We start from the raw sequence: 27,610 nt of genomic DNA, 5'->3' as shown, positions 1-27,610 counted from the left end.
ACAGGTATAAAGGGTGCCTGACCATTTAAACGTTTGTTTGTCAATAAAACCATCTTAAAGTTTGATGTGAGATGGATACAAATACCGTAATTATGCATACGTTTAAGGCTTTAGACAGTTAAAATGGGTGAATTATGCAAACAGTTCACCCTTGTACAGTTTTCATGAGCAAGGAAATAGGTGTAAACACCAAAACTATTTCTTATACCAGACTGTAAACTTTTTTTCTTTCTTCTGTAAAGTTGAGGATTTAAAATGGGGCTCTATGAGGATTAACTTGCTTTTGGAGACAGCCTCAAGTGGTAATTTCTGGAACTGCGGTTTTTGGTATTTAAGTATTGGCTTTATTTCTCAGAGGTTGCTAAGTTTAACAATGTTAATGTCACTATCAGGTAAGAACAATAACTAATTTTGATTTAATGAAAATTTAACTAGGAGATTTTTTTTGAGCTTTGTATCCCGGTATTAGAAACAGTGGAGCAGGAGACCTTTGGTTGTATTTTATATCTGTTTTTACTCACAAAACTACCAAAAGTACATAATTCATCAATCTATAATGTCTCCTTTGTTTTCTTCACACGTCTCTGTGAATGCACACAAGGCTGAATGAGCTCCTTGTTCCGTTGTTTATTAGTTTGCATTCCCAGTGAAGATGGGACCCCGGTTGAAGCAAAATGACATTCATCATTTACAGTCTCCCCAGGTTGAGATGGTCTGCTGCCGATTATTTAGTCTTCAGATAAAAACAACTTGTTCCCAAGGCTCCTATTGAAAAGTGCAATAAATTCTTTAAGTTAAAAGGCAGCCATCTGTGCACTGGGCCTAATATTACCACTGCTGTTATGTCTTCCGTAAACTGTCTATTTGTATGAGGAGGTAGATGTAGGAAGCTGAGTATGTGATGTATGTATTTATGTGGACTGTCCCACTGGAGGGTGCTGTGGTGTGAACAGATACTGTGGTTAATGGTTATGCTGTGGAGGACCACCAGCCACGTTCGCACACAAGGCCTCTGGGAGGATACTGACTCATCAAGTCACACGTGTTTATTTAATGGAACAAAAATTATCGAGCAAACCGGTAGTTAGAAATCCCACTTCCTTCCACATCGCTAAAACCGCACAAATACTTAAACAGTATTATTCCTCTGCCTGACGTCTGAGATGATGAATGAAGGATGACACATAACTCACATGTGCACATGTATACACTCAGACACGTGCACACAAACAAAGGTACACATGGATGGAAAACACTGACTGAATCACACACAGAGCTTCTGCTGTCTGTCAAAGCTACGTTGATTATGCTGCACGTAAATCTGTGGGGAAAAAAATAATCAGAGTCAAAACACGTGTGCAGTGCTAGACGGTGTCAAACAGAGGTCTTCTAGCCCTGTGCATGTTGTGGCAACTCCTGATGAGATTAACAAGGAGCTCCGAGAAAATCACTTAATGTCAAAAATGTGCACAAAAAATCTGTCACCTACACCAAACCAGACTGTAGCAAGAGATGTGTAAGACTCAGCCTCAGAACTGCCCTGGCATTATATGGCACATGGTAACACATTGGTAGAAAACATGTTTGGTAGGTTTCTGAGTGGTGAAGTGCTCAATACAGGATTTGTTTGCAATGGTTTTTTTGTTTTTTTTTTTGTAAAAGTAAAAGCTATCAGTAAAAGTATTACTTGTAAAAATATATACATGTTGATTTTTAATCAAACAAAATCCTTCAAATGTATGTAAAGTTAGCCCTGCGATGGACTGGTGACCTGTCCAGGGTGTCCGCTGCCTTCACCCTGAGTCAGCCGGGATAGACTCCAGCCTCCAGCGACGCTAGTGAGGATTATAGATAATGGATAGATGGATGGATGGAAAGTTATTTTCACCTTAATGAAATTATGAATTTGTTATGTGTTCATGGTGTTTTGATGTTGTTGATTAAGGTGGAACAAATTCGAATTAGACTGTTTATTCAGTAAAAATGTCTTATATTGTGCATATCTTATATTTTGTGTGGAGCATTTTGTGCGACAAAGTAAGACAGACTTAAATGTGAGTAATATTTCTCTCTGACACACAAATATGTTTTAACATGATTAAAGTTTTTAGTTGTTAAATCAATGAATGGAGATGGACTTTGAGTACAACACACACACACACACACACACACACACACACACACTAATGTTAATTCCATTGACTGTATATAAAAGGCAGACAAAACCCCTGGAAACTGTGGACAATGCAGGACTGTGATTTACCTGCATTCTTTCTAATGTCCAACAGGGGGCAACTCTTCTTGTTGCTAACAGAAGTTTAATTGTAGAAGACTTAATGGGAAAATTATTCTACTTCTCTCTTGATTTGTTACCTCATTAAACTTTTTCTTCCTGGGTTGTGACCTTAGTCGCTAGTGTCAGGCCTTTTCAAATACATCATGGTGTTTATTTTGTAAAGTATGGTCACATGTAGAGGAAAACTGACAGTAAAGAAAGGTATGTTTGGTTATCCAAATGTACAAAAAGCTTAAAAATAAATGCTGCAGAATAAAAAGTTCTGAAATGTAGTGGAGTTGAAGTTTAACTGACATCAAACTGAATTAGTCAAGAAAAATACAAACACCACTAAATTGTGCTTAAGTTACTGTCAAGTCCAAACTGTCCTCTTTGCAGATTCACCTACACTGTTTTTTTGTGGGTTGTCATCAAGCAGCAGCCAATCATCTGCAGGCTGGTTGTTGATCCACCAATCATCATCTCATATCTGCACACTCCAATTAGCATACTCACACACATTCACATCTAGAGAACATCATTCATATATGCCATACTGGAAAAATATGTGATACCTGTTAACCTAAATTGTAGCCCTCAAATAATATGCCAGTATTATTAAATCATGATAAATCTCTCGAAGGCAGCTCAAAGTAACACATTTATCTGCTCGTCTGTCTCAGGATCACTGGTTATTTTATGTCAGTGCGTATTATTTGCACACATTTAAAGCACTTCTGGTGAGAGGTTTGGGAGATTTTCTAATATTGGTCATCAGTAACAAGAAAAGAAAAATGATCACAGGTCTCTGGTTTTCTCTTGTCTGAGCCCTATACTGACTCCCAGTGGAGATGTTACCCAGTGCATGGATTTCATATCCAGGGATGAAACAGATGACTTGAAACAAGAACAGCAGCAAAAACAGCATCAACACAGGTTATCAAAAAAAAAAAAAAAAGCATTGCATGTCATTGATTAAATACTGTGCATCCACATCTTCTGATGTTCAGGTTATTTATTTGAAAATAATCATGGGAATCCAGTGTAAACCATTAAGATTTACTTTCAGGGCACCCTCAGACTGGGGTCACCACAGAAACCCATGACCCTGTGGTCACTGTCCGGACCTTGGTTGAATTCTTTAAAGTCCAATCCTCCCTTTACAGCTCAGTGTGTTAGAATACCATCACGTTCCTCCTGCATCTGTTAACCGTCTCGGGCTCAGCGGGCAAGATTCTAACATCTGCAGGAAATTCCATTAATTTAACCACAAACACAGATCAATATCATTTATAAAACTGTGCCATGGGATCTCCAATTTATTCCTTTTAAAGGTTTCATCTGACTATTTCCATGAACAAGAGGAAACATTTAAATGTATTGTTCAGTGTTTGATTTTAACAGTAAGGCTTCTATTTCAATGTCATCTGATTCCATCAGCGTAGATTCCTTTAGTAAATTCTGAGCATCAAACACTTAATTTCCTGCAGTCTGGTGAATTTTTATGCATCAATTTGACCCTTTTTTTAATCATTTTACAGTGAAAATGTCTTTCATAGGTTCTAAGATATTGAATGAAGGTGTCCCCTGTGTACACCTATGCCCATCATTAAGCAGTGACTTTATAATTAGAAAGGCAACATATATTTACTTTTGCAGCACAACAAAGTATAAATAGTTCAAATGACGGTTTTGAAATGTGTGCTGGGTAAGGGTGGTCATTCTCTAAGAGGACAGAGGGAACAGGTGGAAATGCAAACCCTTCAGGCTGACGGTCATGAAGAACATTTGAATATGTATCAAACTTATAAAGTATATATATATATATTTAGACTTATAATATTATAATCAGCATTAAAAGGACTAAGGTAACAGATTGTGATTAAGTCTGTGTGAAATTCTGACACTTCTGTATTACAGAAAGTGGTTTGTTTTCTGCCAGATGAGCCACCTGGTTTCAGATGAGAAGCTGAGAGGACACGCTGCACTGAGTGGGACTGTTGTAGCTCATAATGAACAAACTGAAGGTCAACAGAGGATGTGTGCGTCTGAATGCCTGTGTCTCTCTTTTGAAAGACACTACGATCTGCTGGTGAAGGGTTGTCTCTCCTACATAAATGCAAAATTATTCAACTGTTATTGCGAGAAGCAGTCAGAGTTATGATTGCCTCCCATGGGTGCATCTAGCAGCGATTTCCATGACAAGTACGAGCAGCTCAGTGCCAAAACTGTCAATACTAACAGGACTAAAGCTTGTGTAAAATGGATGGGAAACAAATAAACTAACAAGTGAGTAAACAACCAAAAACGCTGTTACGAAAGTACTCTATTAGAAGTCATGCATTCAGAATTTCAATACCAAACGTGGATATTTTTCAGAAAGGTTGATTTCAGAATGATATTGATGATCTGATACGTATTCAAGCTGGTAAAGGTTTGACTAACTTTGTACTGCTGAGTAGTTAAACCTATAATATTGCATCAAAATGTGTTTGTTGATTTCATTTTGTATTCATAAATGGAATTTACCATAAGGAACCTATTAATGCGGCAGTTTATGACTTAAAGTACATAGTTGTCCTCTATACACTGATCACTGTCTCAGTATTGGGGATTCTGACACTTTGTCGCACTTATTTTGCATGTTTTAATTCCTGAGACCAGACACGCTCTCTACATGTGATGACTAAATAACTGTCTATTTTCACCCCAAAAGCTGTGCAAAGCCCTCATCAGACTGTCTGACATTGGGAATAGAAGGGAAGAAATAACCTTCAGCATCAAACCTGCACAATTCTGTAATTGAATAATCGTGTCAAGTGATGTGTTGGCTGGCAATAATCGCACTGATGTAGACAAAGCATGAAAGTGACTCATCCTCCTCAGATCCAAGGCAGTCACAAGAACAGACTGTTGAGATTTGAAGTGTACTTTAACAATATATTTACAGGTCTTAGGTGTTGAAACTAACTTCAGGTTGGACAAAGGCTAAAATGGTATATCTGAAATGGACATAAATAGGATAAGCAAACCAAATTCAACTCAATAATAGTAAGGTAAATACCTGTCCAACACAAACAGGTGTGTTAGAGCCAAATTCTGCTGAGGTACAGAAACACAACATTAAACCAGCTGTTTTTGGTTTAGCAAAGTTATCTATTGCTCAGTAACAAGATGCATAAACACAGGAGGCAACACTCAAAGGGACAACAGGGCCTGTGGGTTTTGCTATATGAGTAAAAAGAAGTAAAGTCAAAAGAGCGCGAACGGTGGTCCAACATGCTAAAAGAAAACAGGATTGAAACATCTAAACTTCCTACCCAAACTGAAGTACAGAAGGCATCGGCACCTTTGTTAGTACTGCACCTAATCCACCAAATCCTCTCAGGGTGGGAGCATAATAATCACAGCTATCCAGATTTGAACTTGTACATATCAAATATTCAGGAAGTTTCAGACTGGACCTGTAAACTGCTCTCATTACCAAAAAATCTGAACATTGTTTGAACCCAGATCGCAGGCCAGATATCTCTGCTAATTATTACGGAGGTGAAACAAGAGTAAATCAACCTGAAACCCCTGTAGTGTGAGTCCTGTATAAGAGTAGACCTCCTGACTAAAAGTGGATGTGGTGGAAAAGCTAAGTCTGGTCTGCAGACAGACAAACAAGTGCCTCATTACACAAATTAACAAAACTCAGAGCTACGAGCATTCTCTTGTGAGTGGCTACAAAACATGAGGACAAAAAGAAACTAGCAGCACACAGATACAAAACAACAACAAAACACCATGTTAATAGCAAATGTTACTGAATACACATAGACGATAACTGCCACAGAGTGGAGCTGCTCACATTAAATCACACTGACTGGGATAATAGGTACACTTCTAAACCAGGTGTAGTGATGGCTGCAGCCTGATAAGAGAACAGGACTAGTCAGTGGTCCAATCAATCATGTGGGGAGAAGAACAAGAGCTGGAGAAGCAGGGAGCCAATCCTGGTCAGAAGCCTGCACTTAGAGAAACATTTAAGAAGAGTTCAGCTTAACGAGGGAAGGTGTCAGGCCAACAAGAGTCAAAAGACAGCTCCCACAAATGAACAAAGCCATCCTTATGGCGAAGCTACCAGTGAATAGACTGGGTATGAGTGTGACTGGTTGGGAGGAGATCAGTGATTCTTTGACACTGCTGCAGCGCCATTGTGGCTCCTGTCGTTAGCTGGCATTCATGTCTGGAACACATCATTCAGACATTTCATACCGGGAAAGAACATAAATCCGCTGGACAAAACATTATTGCAGTCTTAACAGACATGATATCAAATTAATGTATAAAACGGTGATGTAAGACAGAGAGAGACTGTTTCATGTTGATATTACCGGAAACTTGGCTTCTGCACACACAAGTCCAACATAGAAATGACCAGCTGCTGCAGACTTGCTGTTATACTGTGTGACCACAAAGTGGCGCAATCTCATTTCAGGAGTTTGGACCAGATACAGTCTGGACAATGTTTCTCACGAAATATGTAGCTTTCACTCTAACAGTTTAAGAAGGTCTTTACAGTAACTGTTTGATACCTCTTTGTTGAGAAAGGTGCTTGATGAGCTTGTATGATGTACAATATAACCACCATAACCACAACCACAGAAATCACCATATGGGTAAAAGTTAAAACAAAACTAAACAAAACCAAAAACCTGTCTGACAGATGAAATACTCACTGAAAAAGCTCTAAAAACTTGAAGTGGCTTTCATGTCATTTTAGGTTGATTGTTGTTGCTGTAGTTAGTAGTTTTGTTGAACTGGACTGATGGGAGGTGTTTCTTATGCGCTGCCAAACATGAGATGACACAAACACATTTTAAAGTAATGACAACGAGCACAACTTCATCAAAAACACAACTTTATAACCCCTTCACAATTATTGGCAGAAGTGTTGCCCAGGATTATAATGGACTCTATTTGTCCATGCACAGTCCGTATAGCATATAAAAAGTTAAAAAGTTCCTCATTTGGTATACTAATCATGGATTTCTTCATTATTTTTCCCTTTAGCGTCATGAAAGTCCATTGTGTTGTGAAGGGACAGTTCACTTCTTATATACAGTTTACATGTTAACGCTGCATTAGGGCCCCAAACAATAAGGAAACATCATCAGAAGACATGGGTTAAAAACTATTTTTAGAGATATGCAATTTGCTGCAGGGATATTCCACTGGGTTGAATTAGACTGAAGCACGTGTTTATATGTATACAACTGCAAATAGTGTGCTATCTATGTGGAGCTTTTGGGGGAATTTGTAAGAATGTCCTTCTGCCTGGCGTCTCCATAATCCTGCTGCTATACGGGGATTCCCCCTCGTGCAAATGTGTCATAACAGAAATACAGACGGGGAATGTAAAAAAGACCAACACAGAGTCGAAGGGAGATAATATGAGGGGGGAATAGAAGTGGACAATTTCAGCACGAGCGATTATGTGGCTGACATCTGCCTTCAGTCTGCAGACGCACACACACACACACACACACACACACACACACTGGTCCATCCATCCAGAGCAAAAAAACACGTCTGAATCATCCAATATATTACTCAGAGGCTACAGGCTAAAGAACTGTGTTTGTTGCTACATGTTACTATTGGTAACTCTGACAGTTGCATCACATCCAAGCTCTCTGCCAAGTGAGGGTGTACTGCAGAACAATAATAAGCGCATGTTTCTGAAGATATTCTGAAATGTCCAGCCAAATCCTGGATGTTTTATGAGTGCCACCCAGCCATTAATCAGCCCCAATCAGTGGCTTTCTCGACAGTCTCCCTTTAATTATCGGATTTCCCAGTGTGTGGATTCTCTTGTGTCGGATTTGGGCGTACAGACAATACATTCAGTAATGAAGACTGGGGCGGATGGGTAAATCTCACATCGATCTTCATGAACACACAGGATTCTTTAACATGAATCCCTGAAATGCAAACAACAAAAGGGTTAGGTTCAGTTTACTGCTACATTCACCACCAGTTTACTAAAATACTTCTATTTAGTGAGAGGACGTTGTTTAACTTGTAAACATTATGGAGTGAAATATTTTTCTTTCAAAACAACTCACTGTCTAATGGCTTGATTGACTCTAAAGCTCACTTAGGAAATGTGAGATACCCTATATTCTGCAGATACAAAGCGTACATAAATACATGCAAAGTATAAGTAAGTTAGCATTCTGTACTTGCATAGTAACTAGAAGAATCCCACATTAAGCCGCAAACATATTAAATTAAAATGGAATAAACTCTGCAATATAACGTCATTCTGATTTTCCACATTGTAATTTTGCTATTTCGGTCTATTACATACACATGACGTCTTTTGCATATCGGTCCATCCTGGAAAAGGGATCCTCCTCTGGTGATTTTGCCCACTTTTTTCCTCCTGTAAATGTCATTTTGGGGCGGTTTCCTTGTAGGGATTGTAGGAAAGAAGCAGGCATATGCTCAGCCTTAAAGTAGGGTTGGGGTTTTGTTTGTTTGAAAATGAGAAATTAATAGATAAATAAATAAATGCGAAAGAAAACAGCTAATCACTATGCAGAGCATTGTTAAAAGACTGAAAAGCTGCAATGCTTAAAACTGAAAGCTGTACAGATGTTACTATATAAAGATGTAAGCTATGACAAGCATAGAAACAGCAGCGGTGTTCAGGGCGAATGTGGGTGTATTAACAAGAAATACAACGGACATGAGCTCTATTTTTATTCTAAAAAATAACTGCATAATAGGAATACAGTGTGAATAAAACCCCCTAAAATACTGTTATTTGGTCCTTAATCTACCCCCAGAAAGCAGTGAAAATGCCTTAAATCTAAATTAAGGTGTTCGTTATGTAGCCACAAATGCTTTAATTATACTCTAATTTGAAAATGTGTAAATTCAACCTCTTAATCTCAAGACCCCTTAATGAATAAAAACAGTCATGTTTGACTGATATTTGACTGTTCTTTGACCTTTTTGGTGGGAATATTATGGAAAGAAAGTTTGAATTTCTAGAGAAATAACTCAATTGTTGCAAATAAAGTCATAATACTTGAAGAATACAGCAACAGGGTCATGGATAATGTGTAATATTTAATACATGTGTCATTTTTCTGTACAATATTTAAATTTCAGGGGCAACACTTCATTGTTATAGATAATATTACTTCAGTATTCAGAATCATTGCCAGTATTACTTCTTGCTTTTCTATTCTTGCCTTATTTTAGCATACTTATTTACATTTTCAGCAATGTATCACACTATACTATGCTACCATTATAATATATATAAGCAAACCTGTATATCTCTAAATTTTATAAATAGAAGGTACAACAAATGCACCTGTAACCTCTAATGTGTTTGTATTCTTGTTTTTTTCTATGCATTTGCCACAAAATCTGAGACTCACAGAATAAAATTGAAATATTTTAGAAAAACAAATTGTGTTATTATAAGAAAAATGTATTAGATTGAATTTCAAGAAAAAACAAACAAACAAAAAGTCAAGTATAAAGTCAAAATAATTTAAGAATATATCAACTTTATCAAGTGTAATATTTTAATTTTATGTGCAATATTTTATTTTTATGTGCAACATTTCATTTTTATGTACAACATGTTGGTGTGAGTTGCAATAATTCAATTTCATGCATATTATTTCAATTTTATTTGGAAATAATGGATTTATTTAATGCAATTTTTCTTTAATCTTATTTTAATTTACAACTTTTTAAAATTTCAGTAAGGAAACGTACGCATATCTTCTTACTTTACAAGTAGGCACTGCATTTTCTCATGTCATGTTTGGTTGTCTGACCAATATCTGTATGTCTATTTTCATAATAAAACTAAGAAGGTAGAACAAAAGGTCTGAGAATATATATATCTACATAGCTTTTTTCTTAGTTTTTGTTGTTAAAAGTGGATTTCAAGAAAAAGAACCCAAAAGTTGAGGATAAAGTTATATTACCTGAGGAATAAAGCAACAATATCAACAGTAATACTTACATTTTATGTACAACATGTCAGTGTAATGTGCAATGTTTTATTTTCCAGGTGCAAAGTTTGATTTTTTTAGGTGTAATATTTCTTTCTAATGTGTGATATTACTTTCATTTATTTTTATTTTCAGTAATGTATCACACTAATATCACACCACTTTACTAGGTACTGCTTTCCTTTATGTTATGGAATTTTGAAGAATTTCTCTTGGTATTGATAAAATTTGATTTATCTAAAGGTAACCTGAATGATCGATCTCAGATTGTAAAAAAAACACACACACACACACAAAAAACATGCTTCTTAAAAATATATATCATGCTTTCTCATTTTCTCCAAAAACACATCTTTACCTGACTTCTGACTCTGTTTTTGCACTTTCAGATGTCCCACAGGCAGGTGCACCTTTGTGGTTTCTATTTGCAAAGTCGAGAACAACAAAAACACTAATTTTATTGGATTTTGGGGTGATTTTTTATTCTAGGGTTGCAGCAGGGGCTTATGAGGGACTGTGAATAATGAGCTGGGTGGCAAAAAGTAATCCTCTGTCAAACATGTGTAACATGTGGTGACAGCAAAGGTTTGTCTTTGTGAAACTTTAGCGTTCCTTGTAATTAATTATGAATAATAATCAGTCAGTTCGTCAACTATTAAATTTATCACCAACTTTTTGATTGTTGGTTAATTGGTTTGAGTAATTTTTGGAGAACCAAGTCAAAATGATCTGATTCTGGCTTTTTAAATTAAATATTCTATCGTCTCTTTAATTCTTTATGACAATAAACTGAATCTGTGGACTAAACAACACATATGTGGACGTCATCTTGAGCTTTGATGGACATTTTTCACACATTTCTGAGATTTTGCAAACCACAGACGAATTAATTGATGAAGAAAATAATGAGCAGATTAATCAACAATGAAATTATTGAATGAAATCGAGTCATTTTGATGTATTACAGACATTTCAGTCACTATGTGGGTGCTGTGGTGACTTTTTGGCAAGTGGAAAATAGCATTAAATGAGTGGAACTGATCCTTTAAAGCTGTTTTTACTGGTTTAAAAAAATGACTATTGATAGAAGAGAGAAGGTAAAAGTATGCAGAGACATGAGGATAATTGCTTTTGTCGACTAAATTTATTTTTATTTTTGGCAGACGATCACTTTTTGGCACAGCACCGGTGGACCAGGGAGCGTTCAGACCACTTGGGGGACTCCCGGGATCCCGGTCCCGGATCAGGAGGAGGAGGAGCCTCGGTGGAGGAAGTAGCTCCACAGATTGGATGAGAAGCAGTTACCTCCATAGTGAGAGTGTCGCAAACCACTGGATTGTTAAACTACACGCCACAAAAAAAGAAAAGAAGAAGAACATCCTCAGGAGGAAAACACACGCCTTCGAGGAGTTGAAGATTTATCCTTAAAAAAAAGAAAACCAACAGAAAAAAAAAATCTCCCAGGTACAGGTTGAAGCGGTGCAGCCGGTCCAGAAGCGAGCATTATGCATTCAGACTGCAGGCTGCTATGGGCAGAGCGGTAATGGTGGGCAGGGGACCGACAGGGGCCGCCGGGGTTCTCGTCCTGTCCGTCCTCATCATCCTCACCACGGAGGGCTGCCGAGCGCAGAAAGGTTGGTGGCACACGGCTGCGGTGACAACCGGGACGACGAAGCCCGGCGGAACCGCACACACATGCGGCTCCTCGCTGCTCTTCAACACACACACACACACACACACAGTTTACGCGTTATAATTTAGGTGCACCGTTGTTGTGAACTTACCTTACATGGTCGTGTGTGTGTACGTGGAGTTAAACGCCTGCTTCTACGCCGCTGCTTGCCGCCGCCCGTCATGGTGTGTTTTTGTGGTGTAGTAAAACCAGGCAAACCGGTTCCTAAAAACGAAGACTGCTAAAGAATAGCTGCTCATTCGGGGGTTGTGTGCTCGCCGAATTAACGTGTGGCCTTGAGTGATATGTGAAAACTTGTCGATAGTAGTCTGTTGCTTATTAACGTTTCCCCGGTAAGATAGTTACCTTTAAATTGCCAGATTTTCTAAAGGAGTCTGGCTTTGAGGTCTGTGTGTACGAGACAACAGCACATTTGGGAGCTTGTGGCCTTGTTTCTCGTTCCAGGTAGACTCAGTTTCACCACGAAACTAACGCCAGAATCACCAAAAGCTTAATATATTTCGATTGGAGACGGTTTACTTGATACTAAAATGCAGCTAAATACAATTATTTACTTTCTTTCTTTTTGTGGAGTTCTCAGCTAAGCTCAGGTGGTTGGAGATTGGGGGTGGGGTGGAAGTGGGCTGTAAACACGTGGACTCTGTAGTTTGTCATAACTTTAAAATTCAATCAAATCATAATTTTAGGTTAATAAACGTTGGGATGGAAGTTTAAGATGTATTTCAGGCTGACTCCAGTGACTTTCTGGTTTGTTTTTGAGCCAGAGAGCCCAGTTGAGGAAGGTAATGTGAACTCCTGCTGAGCAGCATGCAGTTGTTCAGTAACATTTGTGAGTCAGAGTGAGGGAAGCTGCTTTGTTTTTGTCTTGTTCATCTGGATAATGTCCACTGAGGGGCTCTTACATAACTCCAGGCCCACAGAACATCCACTTAGCACCATGAAGCGTGACTGCTGAGTGTTATCTCAGAGCCACAACATCAACAGATGCAGTGTGTCTGCTTTCTGACAGCCTGTCGCACACAGAAACACACGTCTGATTGTAAAGCAAAAGGTTATCGTTTCTGGTCAACTCAAAACAGGACTCTCCAAACAGTCTTAGATTGGGTTTATGCGATCATTAACTGCATAAGTCATAAAATGAAATAGCCTGTTCTTTGGTTTTATGCGTCAATTTAAAAATTTTAAATGTCTATAAAATTGCATTAGATTACATTAATTTGCCAGACAGTGTTGTAGTAGTGCAGCAGCTATCAAAATACACATTATTGTCTTCATTCAATAACAGTTTTCTGCATAAATCTTCAGAACAGAACAAAAATCACTATTCATTATTTACTAACCGGGTATTGTTTTGTTTGATCAAACCGCCAAAGAAATTCAGCTTACAATAAAATAAGTTAAAGTGAAGCTGCAGTTCTGTCATTTTGAGGGTCTAGAGATCAAATGGCACGTTTGCTTAATTATCAATCTATTTGCAGGTCATTTTCCAGTTGTTTCAGCTCTGATCCATGACAACTTTCTCCCCTCTCACTTTCACAGTTTGAGATTCGTTGTCTTGCTCGAGAGCACTTTCTAAAACAGGAATGAAACACTCAAGCCTGTGATTTATGGCTGAAACGTTCTTATGACATGAGCTGCATTTGCACCACATATTACTCACAGCCAGATGCAGCTGTATGGTAATGACCTGTTGTAATAACCGGCAGAAACAAATCGTATGAAACATAAAAGCATGCAAAAGAAGTACCGTTTACATTACGCTGCCTAATCACTTGTTGTAGACGCTAAAGGAAACTAGTGTTAGTAATGTAGTGTTCACAGACGTACTAGAACAAACGTATCATCTTATTGGGATGTTCTCAAAATGAACAAACTGAAACCTAAAAATATGAGTGTGATATTATTCTGTATTTGTCTTACTGGTAACAAATCTCACTGAAACCCAAACCAGCAATACTACAGTATGTCTCTTACTTCCTCATGCTGTCTGTAGCCTTCAGTGTTGGTGATACAAACCGTTTTAAACCATGCAGCTGCCACATAGGTTCTTTAAAAAAAAAAAAAACGATGCGTAAATTCATTCTTGGCATTGTCAAACTTTGCTTGAGTTGGGGATTATTTTGAGCTGTAGATTAACACACACTTACGGCAGCAGGACGCTGTGAGTGGGATTAACTTCAATACAGTGAAGTAACATGTCACTTAGTGCAACAGTGTGGCTCGTTCATTTGTTTAAGTTTTTGCATACACATACAGCAAAGTACACATTTTGTAGATCATTTACAAATTGTAAGTGAATATGGGTAGATGCACTGCAGCTAACAAAAATAAAAAATTAAATCCAGCCTTTAAATGTGAGTGCATTGTTACTTTTTGCTTCATTATCTTAAGAAAAATCAACAGCTATTGTGATGTGTGCGACAATTTGTTCTACTTGTGAACCTGTAAGGCCTAAATTGACTCATTTGGACCTGAAAGGCAGGTCAAGAATTGTTTGTGTAACATTTTGTTAACGTGAAAATGATGCTAAATGATACCTACAAAACAAGAAGAGGATGTAAAACACTCAGCTTGAATTTTCCTCTGTCCTACATAAGACATGGCAGTGAAGGGTAACTGGGGCAATTCTGGAAGAGGGAGAAGACTTTTAGATAAAGCTGCACGTCTGCTGGGTAGAAATGCAATCCCCTCCTTATACTGTGAAGAAGCTGCAGGATGGTTCAGCTGACTCAGGGGAGGTGGTGCATCGTTCCACCGTCTGACACTGATACACAAACAGGTTCTACCTGGAAGAGTCATCAGAAGGAAATCTTACCTGCAACCTCATCACATAAGTCATCGTCTGAAGTATGAAAGGCAACATCTGGATAAGCCAGAGTTGTTTTGGAAAGCAGTTGAGCTTTTTTGGCCACAGACAGGTGTGTTTGCAGGCTTTTGATGAAAAGAACAGCGTGACAACTGTTGAACCTTGAGGTGGAAATATTCTGCTTTTCGGTTGTGCGGCAGCCAGTGACGCAGGACACATTGCGGGGATAAAGGGAAGATTGGATTCCCCTAAACATCAGCTCAGATGCAAACGTCATGCAGTCAGTCAGAAACGGAAAAGAAGTTGGCTTCTACGACAGGACCGTGATCTAAAGCAGACACCACAAACTACTTCAAGAAACACAAGCTGAAGCTGTTGAATAAGGCCTCAGTGACCCCTGACTTGAGGATCATTGAAAATCTGTGGATAGATCATGCTGCACTGCAAGATGACCTAAAAATACCTCAGGACTTGAAGCAATCTGTAAGGAAGAGTGAATAGTAGTAATAGGGTGCTCAAATTTACTCTCATTAGGGAAAATGTTGAAGAAATACACATTTTGTAGGAGCTTTAACATTTGCTGAATAATTCATTTTTGATTTGTATTTTTTGCAGTGCTTGTATTGACTTGTTTTAGCTTCAAAAATCACAAAAATATAGAATTTGGCCAGGTTTTGTTCACACTAACTATGCTAGTTTTACATGGTTCTTATGAAATTAAAAATGCTAGAAATCATTATTTTTTAAATTCTTGAGTTAAATCAACAAAACCTCTGCTTTGTGCTCGTCCTTGCCGCCTCCTGAGCCCGTGTGTTTGTCGTCCTGCAGGTGATGGCTGTGGCCCCAGCGTGCTCGGCCCGAGCAGCGGGACTCTGTCCTCTCTGGGCTACCCGAGGACGTACCCCAACGACACGGTGTGCGAGTGGGAGATCAGCGTGCCTCGCGGCAAGAGGATCCACTTCCGCTTCGCCTCGTTGGACATAGAAGACAGCGACTGCCAGGTCAACTACCTCCGCCTCTACAACGGCATCGGACCAGAGAGGAGTGAGATTGGTGAGAGTGATAAGCAACGTGCTAGACTAAACTTGAAATGTGTTTGAGGGGAAATTAGTTGCAAAATTTAAATACATCAGACACAGCGAGGACGTTCTGTTAGCGTGATTATGAGGCAGCAGGATACTCCATTAAAAATTGGTTGTCAGATAGTGAAATAACTTTGAAGCTCCACTTCCCTCCACACCTTTCTGATGTTGGAAGTTGGGTGTCAGTGTCCGACAGATTTCTGAAACAGACAGTCTAGCATTCACACCCACTGTATGTCATATCTGGCCTGTTTCCAGAGTTGAAAATGAACAAACCAGACTCTGATCGGCTTTATTTAGCTCACTTTTCTTCTGACACTTTTCATGCAAATAACTAAGCATCACTTTCAGACCGAGTTTGTGCCGGTGCTGTTGTCCCCATATTTAAATCCTACTGCATCTTGCCCTTCTTTATGACCTCATCCGTTTGGAGTGACTATAAACACTTTTTCCTGCACACATGTTGTATGAGCCAGTCCAGTGCAACACATAAGAGACAGACCACTAAGCACACTCACATTCTTACCTATGGACAATTTAGAATCACCCATTAACCTCAGCGTGTCTTTGGACTGTGGGAGGAAGCCGGAGAAACCGGTGAGAACCCACGCCCATGTATACGTGCACAAAAGAAACATAGAAGAAAGTGGGTTCTGTCAGGAAACTGGAGAACAAATGAACTCTCGCTGTTGTAGCCTCTTTTCTGTGGAACTTGCATTTCACACAGAAAGTTAGTACTCAGATTTCTCCCTGACCTCAGCTGTGTTTTTGAGCCAAGGGTGGAATATTTTAAACTTAAGCTATGTCCTGGCGAGGCCTATAGCTGCAGCTGATTTAACATACCACAGGCAACTTTGGGTCATTTTACCAGGAGAAGGCAGCAGTCGGTGTGAAATAGGAACAAAAAGCCTGCTCACATCACATTTATCTTTACTAATTTGTTAACGTCTGAGCTCGATGAAGCTGAGTGGAACCCGACTCTATGTCATGCCAGCCTTTTTTTGTGGCGTTTCAGTCAAGCTTGTAGCTATGCAAGGTGGGAACCTAACACGCTATTTTATCTCCTTTATTCAGCCAGATAAAAGTCTCAATGAGATTAAAAGCTCCTTTTCAAGCGTGGCCTGGCTGAGACTAATGGGAAAGTGCCAGTTTGACCTTAATTTTTTTTCATTGCTAAACCCATCCAACCAGTTTTGTGCTGCTTGTCCATGTCAAAATAATCAATTGTGCCATTAGGAATATTGTTATATATTGCTAGAATAATGTACTTAAAAGGGAAATCTAATAATAAATAATGAGGAGCCTTTTTGCCCTTCTTGGCTTTGCATCATAATTAGACTAATATTTAGGTCAGTTTGACAATGAAACAAGTGTTATGTTGCTTTTTACGAGATATAAAAAAAAAAAGTCTTACATTTATCTTAGTATGCAGGAACCAGGATCAAAATCTAAAAATGTGTTTGAAAATCTTTTGACATTTATTGAATTCATATTACACTCTTATTTATTGAAGTGTGCCTGGAATATATAAGAGGGTGCGTTAGTAACCACTGATCAATTGATTCTTTGTAATCTAATATAATGCATGCTGTACAAGTTGCCATCAAGCTAAACCAAACAACTAACCAGACTCCGTGTCCTGTATCTCTGTCTTTTCCTGCTCGTGCTGCTGAACAGTGAAGTACTGCGGTTTGGGTCTGAAGGTCAACGAGCTGATCGAGTCCACTGGCAACCAGGTCACTGTCCAGTTCATGAGTGGGACCCACCACACCGGACGTGGATTCTACCTGTCCTACTCCACCACCAGTGAAGATTCAGGTAACCGGCTCACTCACCCGTCTGTCTGTCTTCTGTCTGTCTTCTGTTTATGATCGGTAGGCCCGAGCCTGCAGGGACAGCCGTGTGATTATGTGATCTCAATTTCGAGCTTGGTTACATTTGTGTTTTGGCCCTCGGGGTAAGAGTTGCTTCGGAGATTGCATGTGTTTGTTGTAGTCACAGCTGTTTCATTCTGCGCCGCCACCTTTTTTTTTTTTTTTTAACAGTTCTGAGGTAATTAGATTGTCCTGAAAAGACTTGTGCACAGATGTGTAACACGTGGGTTTGCCTAAAAGCTGGCAACGAATCGCCGTTGTTGTGCGGAAGCATCATATCTCTACATATATCAGCTTTGAGGACCGTCGAATACATCGAGTATGGCCGCGTCTGTAGCTCGAGCGATGTGCAGTTTTTGGGCTTTCAGAAGGATTTATATGAGTTTGTAAGACAAAAGGTTTCATTTTGTGCTGGGATGCTTTTTTTTTCCCAACTAAAATGTGAAATTGTAATACTTTCAGATTACAGATGATTAAACAGCCATACTTGACTCTTTCCTAAAACAAAAGTCTTGAACTAAGATAAATTTGAATCATGCTGGAGGACTAACGTAAAATGAAATCACTGAAGTCAGAGACAATAAACGTCTGTACTGAATTTCAAGACAGTAAATTCAGTAGTTGTCACAAAAACTCAATCTAAACTACAGCTGTAACGATTAATCATTTAGTTATCAACTATTATATTAATCATTAATAATTCTGATTAAAAAAGATCTAAATTCTCTGATTCCAGCTTCTTAAATTTGAGTATTTTTTGTTTTTATTTACTCCTGTTTGGCAATAAACTGAATATCTTTGGCTTGTGGACAAAACAAGACTCTTGAGGACATACACCGAGGGACCATTTTTGGACATTTTGTAGAACCGAGTGGATTAATCGAGAAAAGAATGAAAGACACTGAAAATAACAGCAACCTTAGTCTGGACAAAAGTGATGCACCGACTGATTCATCGTCCAACATCGCCGCCCCCAGAGTCCCATTTCTGATAGCGGTGCCTTAAAAAATGCGTTTCAGAAGTGCAACAGAGTTTAACCTGTCTGTTCGGGCTGACTGCGTTATAGATCATGTCTTTGTTGTTGGATGAATTCAGATCAGGTCCGACTTTCCTTGGGTCCCTTTAGGATTAGATATCCCTTTGAAGTTTTTCTTTATGGATGTTTGGTTTGAGTGGGTTTTCCACTGTTTCCATTGTCTCCAGTTGGGTAGAGTAAAGTGCGGATCTCTGTGCTATTATTATTGTCTGTTTAATGTCTTTTGTCGTCGGTGTATATTGTAGAGATGATGCATATTTCCCATTATCCTGTAAGAAAACAGTGTCTCCAGTTCATAACAAGAAAAATAACTGAATAAAATTTAAAGATGGCTGGGGTTGAATAGAGGACTGTGTGTGAGCGCAGTTTTGTGGCAGCAGCGCTTGAGGCCAAATGAGAGCAGCATTTACGATGTGGTGTTTGCTCACCATTGAGAGCGTATTTAAACACACAGCGGCGATAAGGAGCTGCTCTGCTGTGACTGCTATAGTCTGATCAGCCACATATCTGGAATTCCAGCGTGCAGGGTTGATCATGCCAGTGGGCACCGTCTCAATATTGTTTTCCTTCCCTAAATGAGAGAACAGACAGTGCCGAACAGAGAGGAGGGGGGTGGGGGGGCGACAGCAGATGTGTGGATGGCTGTTCAAGAAGATTTCTCTGTCGCTGCTCACCGCTGAATGTGCCGGGGCTGAGTCAGATTGCAATTTGTGTTTAGAAAACGCGAATCTCCTCTGTTGTTCCTGTATGTTGTAACCTGCGGGTTGTGAAGGTTGACGGTGGTTAATAACAGATGTCCAAGAGGGGAAGAATAGGATATAGACAGATGTTCTGGGAAGCGTGAAGCGTCACCATGAAGCCAGTTGAGAAACAATGGTGAGAGGAAGTGAGACTAATTGAGAAGCTGATGATATTTTGTGGTTTTATTGTCTGATCCTCCACCCTGTGATAAACTAGTTACTCATGTAATGTGTTGCTGAAGCAGATAGACATCAGTCACTGTGGGCTATCAAGCCAGTCTTGACTTTGGTTTGTATTTATACGCTATTAGACCCACCTGTACACGTTTATGCAGCCCGACAGAAAAAAACTATTTACCTTTCAGAAGTTTACAGAGTTCAGTTTTTGGTTGCATCGGTCAGCAGTGTGTGCAATCACTTCTGTTTATTACTGAGGTCATAGTCAAAGATGGTGTTTTCATGGACTAAATGATAGGGAGGGAAGTGTTTGTCCTCCCTGTGATAAAGGAAAAGGCTCAACCTGTTTATAGACAAACTGCATTGTGTCTGCTTGTGGGTTCTGTCTCAGCTTTCAGACTACCAACTGCTCTGAGAACATTTACAGTTAAGAAATTGAAACACACTTTCCGGACATCGACTAAATTCCTAAGAAGTCATCTCTGTGTATTAGAGATGTTTTCCCAATGAAAATAATCCTTTCCTGCCTTAAAATAGTTAAGTTGTATGTGTACACCATAGCTTGCTCTAGAATGCACAGCTCTATGAAGCTCTATTCATGCACCCCGACCTACTGGCTGCAGCTTGAACACACCAGCTCACCTGCAACTCTCCTCAAACACTGTAAAAGTACTTGGTGTTATACAACAGCAAGCTGTAATGCAGCAGTAATCCATCCATCCATACATGTGTGTACTGGATACTGATTCTGAAAAAGCGTCACCCTGCAACTTGACAGAATTGCTTCCTTCGGTTTGTCGTGTGTATAATCCTGGAAGTCTGCCTGTTTATTGAGACTGCCATCGCTACACTGCAGTTTCAACCTGGACATGCTCTGCTTACTTTGCTAATAACATGTCTTCCGGCATATAAAAAAAACACCATATGGTCATGTTAACAGCTTGATTTTCACTGGAGGGGGTCTTTAATGAAACATCCTGCTTACATTTAGAACTGCAACTAATTATGTTTTATCTATTATAGGTCGGTAGGTCAGTAAATCCATAAAATGGTCATAAATGGCCATCACAGTTTCCCGGAATCGAAAGGGATGCATGTTTTTTATCTAACCAGAGGCATAAAGCTGTCATTTGGGAAGCTCGAACGAGAGAATTTCTGCATTTTTTCCTTCGTGATCACAGAAATCATCTATTAACATTTTCAGATAATTGATTAGTCCATGAGGTTGTTGAGAAATTAATAGCTTTAGCGCTAATTTGCATGCTTTATACGGGCGTTTCACAGATCCTTCTGAACTTGTTAAAAAGTGCCAATATTTTTGAGCTTTGATCTGATAAAGTGACGATTTTATCTGCAAAGCAAAAATGCATCAGTGTAAGTCACCCCAGAGGACCTCTGCACAAATAACACAACAGAGGAAAATGGTTTGTGATGGCTTGTTAATTGTTTGAATATTCAATTCAGTTCAATTCAGTTTTATTTGTATAGCGCTTATTTAGAACAACAAGTCATCTCATAGTGCTTAACAAAGGCAGAACCACCCAACAATCCAAAACATTTGGATTCCCTATAAGCTTCAGCAGTCCGCAACAGTGTGAAGGAACCGAGTAGATATAATTCAGCTGATACAAGACTATCCTCCACTAACTTTTGTATACGGCTGTCAATGAGCCCTATAACAGACTTTGATGTCTTAAAATTGTCAGATTGTCTCTTCAATAAGAATGCCGTTGCTAAGCACTGCGTGAGTCCTGTTCTTGAAGGCATGCCTCATCATGTGGAACATTTGCAGGAACTTCAGATAAACAGATAATTGGAGCCACAAGAAGAGGGAAGTGGGTGACGTGTGCGCAGCAGAGTAATAATTCTGCCTTTGTGGTCATCTCGGCTCGTCTGATTCACACCGGGAGGCAAACAAGGTCGCCAGTGCGCCCGGCCACTTTTTCCACCAATGGGTACATGCGAGTGTTTTCTTGTCATGCAGATGAGCGTGGGTGGACAGTTTGCACAGCTAAGTAAATCAGTAACCATGGTGACCTGCGGTGGTGGGGGGTATCTGTCAGTTTGAATCACTGGCTGGTTTACCAGATAAAGGTTTTTTTTCTTTGTTTTTTTCAATAATGTGGTCAAGACTCACTGAGACTGACCATCACCACAAGGTTTACATAAAATTCCCAGCAGCCCACATCATCCTGTTGGACATAAGTGGTGCGCCTCGTCACTAAAGCTCCCATGTTAACACCCAGCACACACCCACGCACACACATTTTTTGTGCTGTTGAACTTTGATGTGTTCAGAGTTGATGTGAAACGCCAGAAAAAAAGAAAAACAAAACAAACAAAACTTCACAGATTCCTGCTTCTCAGATGTGAACGGTGGCTCTGTTTATTTGTCTTCTTTAACCAAATGATAGTAAACTGAATATCTGTGGATTTCTGGTTTTTGCTCGAAGAAAACAAACACTTAAAATGTTTCTCATCATGTTAGCAGTAGAATGTAGGCGTTGGTTGGTCTGTCAATTGACTGCTTTGATTAAAACGTCTCAACAGATTACCATTAAACTGTGCACAGTCACGGTGCCCAGAGGATGAACCCTAATGGATGTGGTGGATCTAGCGCCACCATGAGGCAAATGTTGAGCACCAAGACACTTAAAGTCCCTTTCTGTTCAAAAACTCACCTCTTTGTACCAAAAACACAGTTTTCTCACTAAAAATAGTTCCATTCTGTCTTAAAATGCCTTAGATGTAGATCTACACAGTTGCTTCCTCTAGAATATGTAGATCTATGAAGCCTCCACCTATCTGTCCACTCCCCACTTGCTGCAGCTCGAGCACACCAGCTCACCTACAACTCCAACACTGTGAACCTACTCTACATTACACAATAACAAGTTGTAGTATTTGGGTAATTCAGTCGTACATGTTTAAACCGGTCCTTAAGTGTGATACCAGACGTTTCGCCATACAAGTTGACGAGATTATTTTTTTACATTTTTTTTTTTAAAAGTTTGTCTGAATCTGGGTTTTTGAGACTGTCGTCAGTTCGCTACAGTGTGAAGGTGGAAATGCTCAGCTTAGACGTTGAATGTTTATTTTGTTCATGATGTTTCTTCTATTGTATAAAAATGCTATCTGGACATATGTTAATGAGGTACAAAACTCCATTTTTAAATTGTATTTTGTCACCATGTAGACAATTTGGGGCACTGCATTATATCTTGGAGCTTCTTTACCCCCTTTTCAGGCTAACTAAATTGTGAAATAACTGTAAAAATATCTTATTTTTCTCTGAAATGTAGTTGAAAAGAAGTCTGATGTAGCACAGAACCTGGCAACACTAAATTTTTTAAGTACAAATGCTTCAAACTTGATTAAATGGACCAAATACATTTACTTTAAAAACCTTGATTGTCACTGGAGGGGATCTTTAACAGTCAAAAAAAGTAATGGTGAGAGTGAAAATGATTAATTAGCCATAGAATAATTGCAGTCCCGAGTTGGGAAAATTACTTTCTGTCAAGCCAATTGGAAAATCTCTCTGAACGGTCTGAGTTACTTCATTACTTACAATACCAGATAATTGAATAGATGAATTAACTAAACAAAAGCAGGCAGCTGGTAACTTAAAAGGGGCAGAAATAGAAAGAAAAAGGGGGGTGATAGTGTAACAGGATGGTGCAGAGAAACCAGTTCTGACATAGTCTGTTTGCTTTTGCAGATCTAATCACCTGTCTGGACAAAGGAACTGATTTCCCCGAGGCAGAGTTCAGGTAAATAATGTTTTTCTGCGTATTTATCTGTGAAGTGATCAAACTGCCAAATACTAACAGACTGTGTCTCCTTCCTGTTAGTAAATACTGTCCAGCGGGCTGCTTGACATCTACAGAGGAGATTTCTGGAACAATACCGAATGGCTATAGAGAGGTGAGCACAAGTATGCACGTAGGTGTTTCTCTTTGTTGTAGTCTTCTGCATCACATTTCCAGGTGAGTCACGGTGCCCAGTGGTCTCACACAACAAAGCACCACATCATCAGCTTACTCATGTTTGAGAGGCCCTGATTTATTATTTTTTTGTCTTTTGTTGCCGTGCATTACCACGTTGTGTAGTCTTTTTTTTTTTTTTTCTTCCCTGTGCAAACGGGCCCCCTTTCGCTGTGGTATGCACGTCCTGGACTGATGACCTCACGGCACCCCCGCTGTGCGTGAGGTCATGGGCGCCGAGTCTCTGGCTGATGACCTCATGTTCAGAGCTTGAGGTTCTTTTTTTTTTTTTTTTTTTTTGATGGGGGAGGCTTGGATTCGGTTCCCTGTCTGTTGCAAACGGCACTCAATAATAGTGACAGCCTTAATTCAACTTTCCACTCTGCAGCTCGCTTTGCTTCTCTCATCCCCACCACCTTGACGTTCTTTTTTTTTTTTTTTTTTTTTCTGATGGGGGAGGGTGCGATTGTTCGCTGGCTGATGGGAGGACAGGGAGGAGCGTCGGGGTGTGCTTCGGGGAGCGAGGAGCCCCACAGGAACAGAGGAGGGGCAGGGTCAGCGGGTGAAAGGGAGGTGAGATAATAGTTTGGCTGAAAATAATAACTCTGTAATCCAGTCCAGCTGCAAGAGGGTGCTGAGCGGCGCTGCGTGTCGAGTGTGTTTTTGGAGAGGCAAAAAGTCTGGAGAGTGACTCAGTGTGATTGAGAAGCTGGAGAAAGCCTTTGTGCATGCATGCCTGGATCTTTTTTGTTTTGTTTGTTTGTGTGCATGCGATTCATTCACGTTTGTGTGTGTGTGTGTGTGTGTGACGCTCAGCTGCAACATAATGGCGTTCGTGGAGGCATACTTTGCCCTCTATCACACAGAGATCAGTTGCCCCACCCAGATCTTAACCCTGCAGCTCGCTTTATCTCCTTTAATTCTGCCTCAGTATCATATACTGTGCTGTTTTTCATATTTCCACATCCTACTTATCACATATGTGTGTGAGTGTTCGTGTGGTTTTCCCTGTTGGAGGCAGGGTGCTGTGGTCTGGAGCTGTACTCGCTGTTTGTGTTAGCGGTTTGGTATGGCTCTCTTTCGGATGTGGTGTGTGTTTTTGGGAAGTTTAAGCATCACGGGGCAAGTGTTGATTGCTTGTGGCAGCCTTTGACTGCTGTGCGTGTCTGTGTGTGTGTGTGTGTGTGTGAGTGTGAATACATGTATGCGAGCGCTCGTCACTCGCTGGGTTTTCCCACAATCTTTGTCAGGCTGTGAATTCCAGTGTGGGTCTTTTCCAGTAATAAAATTCCTCCTGACCCGACCAGCTGCTCATCGGAGGGAGCTCGTGGCCAGAGTGGAATCAGGTTTTTTCAGCTTCCCAGTGATGTGGCAGCAGGTTTGGACAGGAATGCAGCCGCCAGTGAGTCATTGCCATCAGTGCCACTCAGTATCCTCTGTATAGAGAAGTGACATCAGCCTGACTCATCAGCCTTTATCTGCCTCAGTCTGAAGGTTAAGTGATCGCGCTGCCGAACAGGACGGCTTCTTCCTACTTACCTACTCGCAAATCGACAGAATTTGCAGCAAGCGCAGTACCAGCAGATCACTACCTGTCAGCCTTTTTTTCACCGCATAACGTTGCCAGAAGGTGTTTTTAGGATCTGCTGAGCTGCACTTAAATTCAAACCACAGGAACATAGCTGCAGGTTTGATTCCTTCCACAAAACTTCATGTGCCAAATATGTTAACCTTAAAAGCCCTCGTCCCTGAGGCAATATGATATATAATCTGGGAAATCAATTTGGAAATGGAAGTATAAACACATCGTATAAGCAATCTTTTCCCGTAGATTTTTTTTTTTTTTAAGAGTTGAACCAATGAAAATACTAAATGGAACATTTTGCATTAACAAATCAATTTGTCAGCACTCTGGTGTAGAAACTATGTAATCTGAATTATTTTAATCACTTCAAACATATCTTTGATATCTGCACTGTAGCGTCTTGTCACCTTTCACGTGACATATACACAGATATTGATAATCTGCAATAATAAATCTCAGCTAGTTATCAGCACAGTTCAGATAGTCTCCCAAGTTGTCATATTACACCCAATATGACCATATAGCAGTCCTCATCATTGTTTTACAACATTGCCCACAATGGATACATGATGATGATGCTGGTATCTTCTGATAAAGAAACATCCACATCGACACAAAGGCTAAATGTTTACAGTTTAGTTTGACATGTTTAGATGATAGTAGGTGAAAAAGGTGAAGTGCTTTCTTATTTTGTTTGGTAAATATATACGTTTAAAAAGCATCTGCGCCATCACAATAAGATTAGACATAGTAACATGTTAATTCTACTACAGGAGAGACTTTATGTTGTGTCCAGTTTGTTGGAAAAAACGTGCAGAAATTGTCGTCTGCAACTGGCCGAAAAGAGCTGGAAATTATCGCCAAATACACTACATTAATATACCATCAGTCACAAGACTTGAACGACATGTGATCAGCATTCTTCTAGACTGTAAAACAACGAACGAGTACAAAGTGTCAATGTCAAGACGTGATGTTAAAATTTCTGCTTCCTGACTCCTCTGATAAGTGGTTGGGCTTGCTAGCTGTTTTGAAGTGATTACAGTACATACCAGTAGGTTGAAAATGCTGAACAGAAAGTTTCAGGAAGAAAACTGTCTTGAACACTCAGTGATCGTTCCATCCTCTTCCTTTCCAAGAGAATCACAAAGAACAACGCAGTTGTTGTTGTCTCGTGCAAAAAAAAGCGCTTCAGACAAAGCCTTGCCTTTGAGTCTGTAATCTTCAGAGTTTATCCGATGCTGTTCCTGAGACTGTTGAAGAACATAACCAGAACCTTTTATCTAATCTTTGCTTTGGTTCTGCAGTCCTCCCCTCTGTGTGTGGCAGCCGTCCATGCAGGTGTGGTGTCCAACGCTGTGGGAGGGAAGATCAGTGTGGTCAGCAGCAAAGGCATCCCTCACTATGAGGGCACACTGGCGAACAATGTCACTTCCACTGGGTAAGAGATGACGGCACTACAGCACTAGCCTCACCGCTACTTTGTTGACTTTAAATTTCTTCATTGATTTCTTTTAAAAAACTGAACAAAAACAAAGAAAGAATTGTACATAGGTGGTGCTACATGCTTGATTTTCTCATCTTGCACTTCTCTCTTCAGAGGAACTTTGTCAAACAGCCTCTTCACCTTCAAGACCAACGGTGAGTTTTTTTGTTTCCCATAGAGTCTCATTAATAGCGCTTACACTTCCTCCCGGGGCAAGTCCTGTAGATGTAATCATTACCGTATGCATCTGCACTTTTAATTGAGTATTAAACTTGCATTGTCTGTAATGTTTTATAAGTCTGCAGCAAAAACCTGGAGTACATTCCCTCCCATTTTCCATGCTCAGAGTTCAAACTTGATTACAGTTAAGCGCCTGACCCTAAATTTATAATGTAGATAAATATAGAAAAGCTCAAGTGTACATCTGGATTGGATTATAAGCAGGGATCCCTCATTCTTTATCCAAACATGATTTTGTGATATTACTTGCTATTAATGCATAATAAATCTCATTTGGGTTCTTGAACATTTTATAATTATTTAAATTAATGGGCTCTCTGTGTTTTTTCAGGCTGCTATGGAACTCTGGGTTTGGAGTCCGGTGGTGTTGCAGACACTCAGCTCAATGCTTCGTCAGTGTGGGAGTGGAGCATCATCACCGGTCAGCGCAACGTGTGGGCACCGACGGGGGCACGGCTCAAAAAGACCGGGCTGCCCTGGGCACCTTCTCACAGCGACCAGCAGCAGTGGCTACAGGTGGATCTCAAGAGAGAGAAGAGAATCACAGGTACACAACTACATCAACACAAGCTAAAGCATTGTCCTCAAATGTATTCATAC

General features: G+C 39.8%; 1 protein-coding gene across 1 annotated transcript in view; it reads left to right on the top strand.

The window, feature by feature from the left end:
• The first annotated feature begins 11,518 nt into the window (after window positions 1-11,518).
• The window catches only part of dcbld2 (discoidin, CUB and LCCL domain containing 2), a 23,506-nt gene continuing 7,414 nt past the window's right edge, over window positions 11,519-27,610 (top strand). Inside the window, exons 1-8 of the mRNA XM_008301355.1 lie at window positions 11,519-11,939; window positions 15,633-15,857; window positions 17,564-17,704; window positions 23,435-23,486; window positions 23,568-23,640; window positions 26,592-26,725; window positions 26,885-26,925; window positions 27,342-27,557. Coding sequence (XP_008299577.1) covers window positions 11,834-11,939; window positions 15,633-15,857; window positions 17,564-17,704; window positions 23,435-23,486; window positions 23,568-23,640; window positions 26,592-26,725; window positions 26,885-26,925; window positions 27,342-27,557 — 988 coding nt within the window. The 5' untranslated portion in view covers window positions 11,519-11,833. The remainder of the gene's footprint in view (window positions 11,940-15,632; window positions 15,858-17,563; window positions 17,705-23,434; window positions 23,487-23,567; window positions 23,641-26,591; window positions 26,726-26,884; window positions 26,926-27,341; window positions 27,558-27,610) is intronic.

This window comes from Stegastes partitus, unplaced genomic scaffold (genome assembly GCF_000690725.1).
Source record: "Stegastes partitus isolate 25-593 unplaced genomic scaffold, Stegastes_partitus-1.0.2 Scaffold1666, whole genome shotgun sequence".
NCBI classification, from domain to species: Eukaryota; Metazoa; Chordata; class Actinopteri; family Pomacentridae; genus Stegastes; species Stegastes partitus.
Note: the sequence above shows the minus strand (reverse complement) of the source record. Positions and strands in the feature narration are given on the sequence as shown.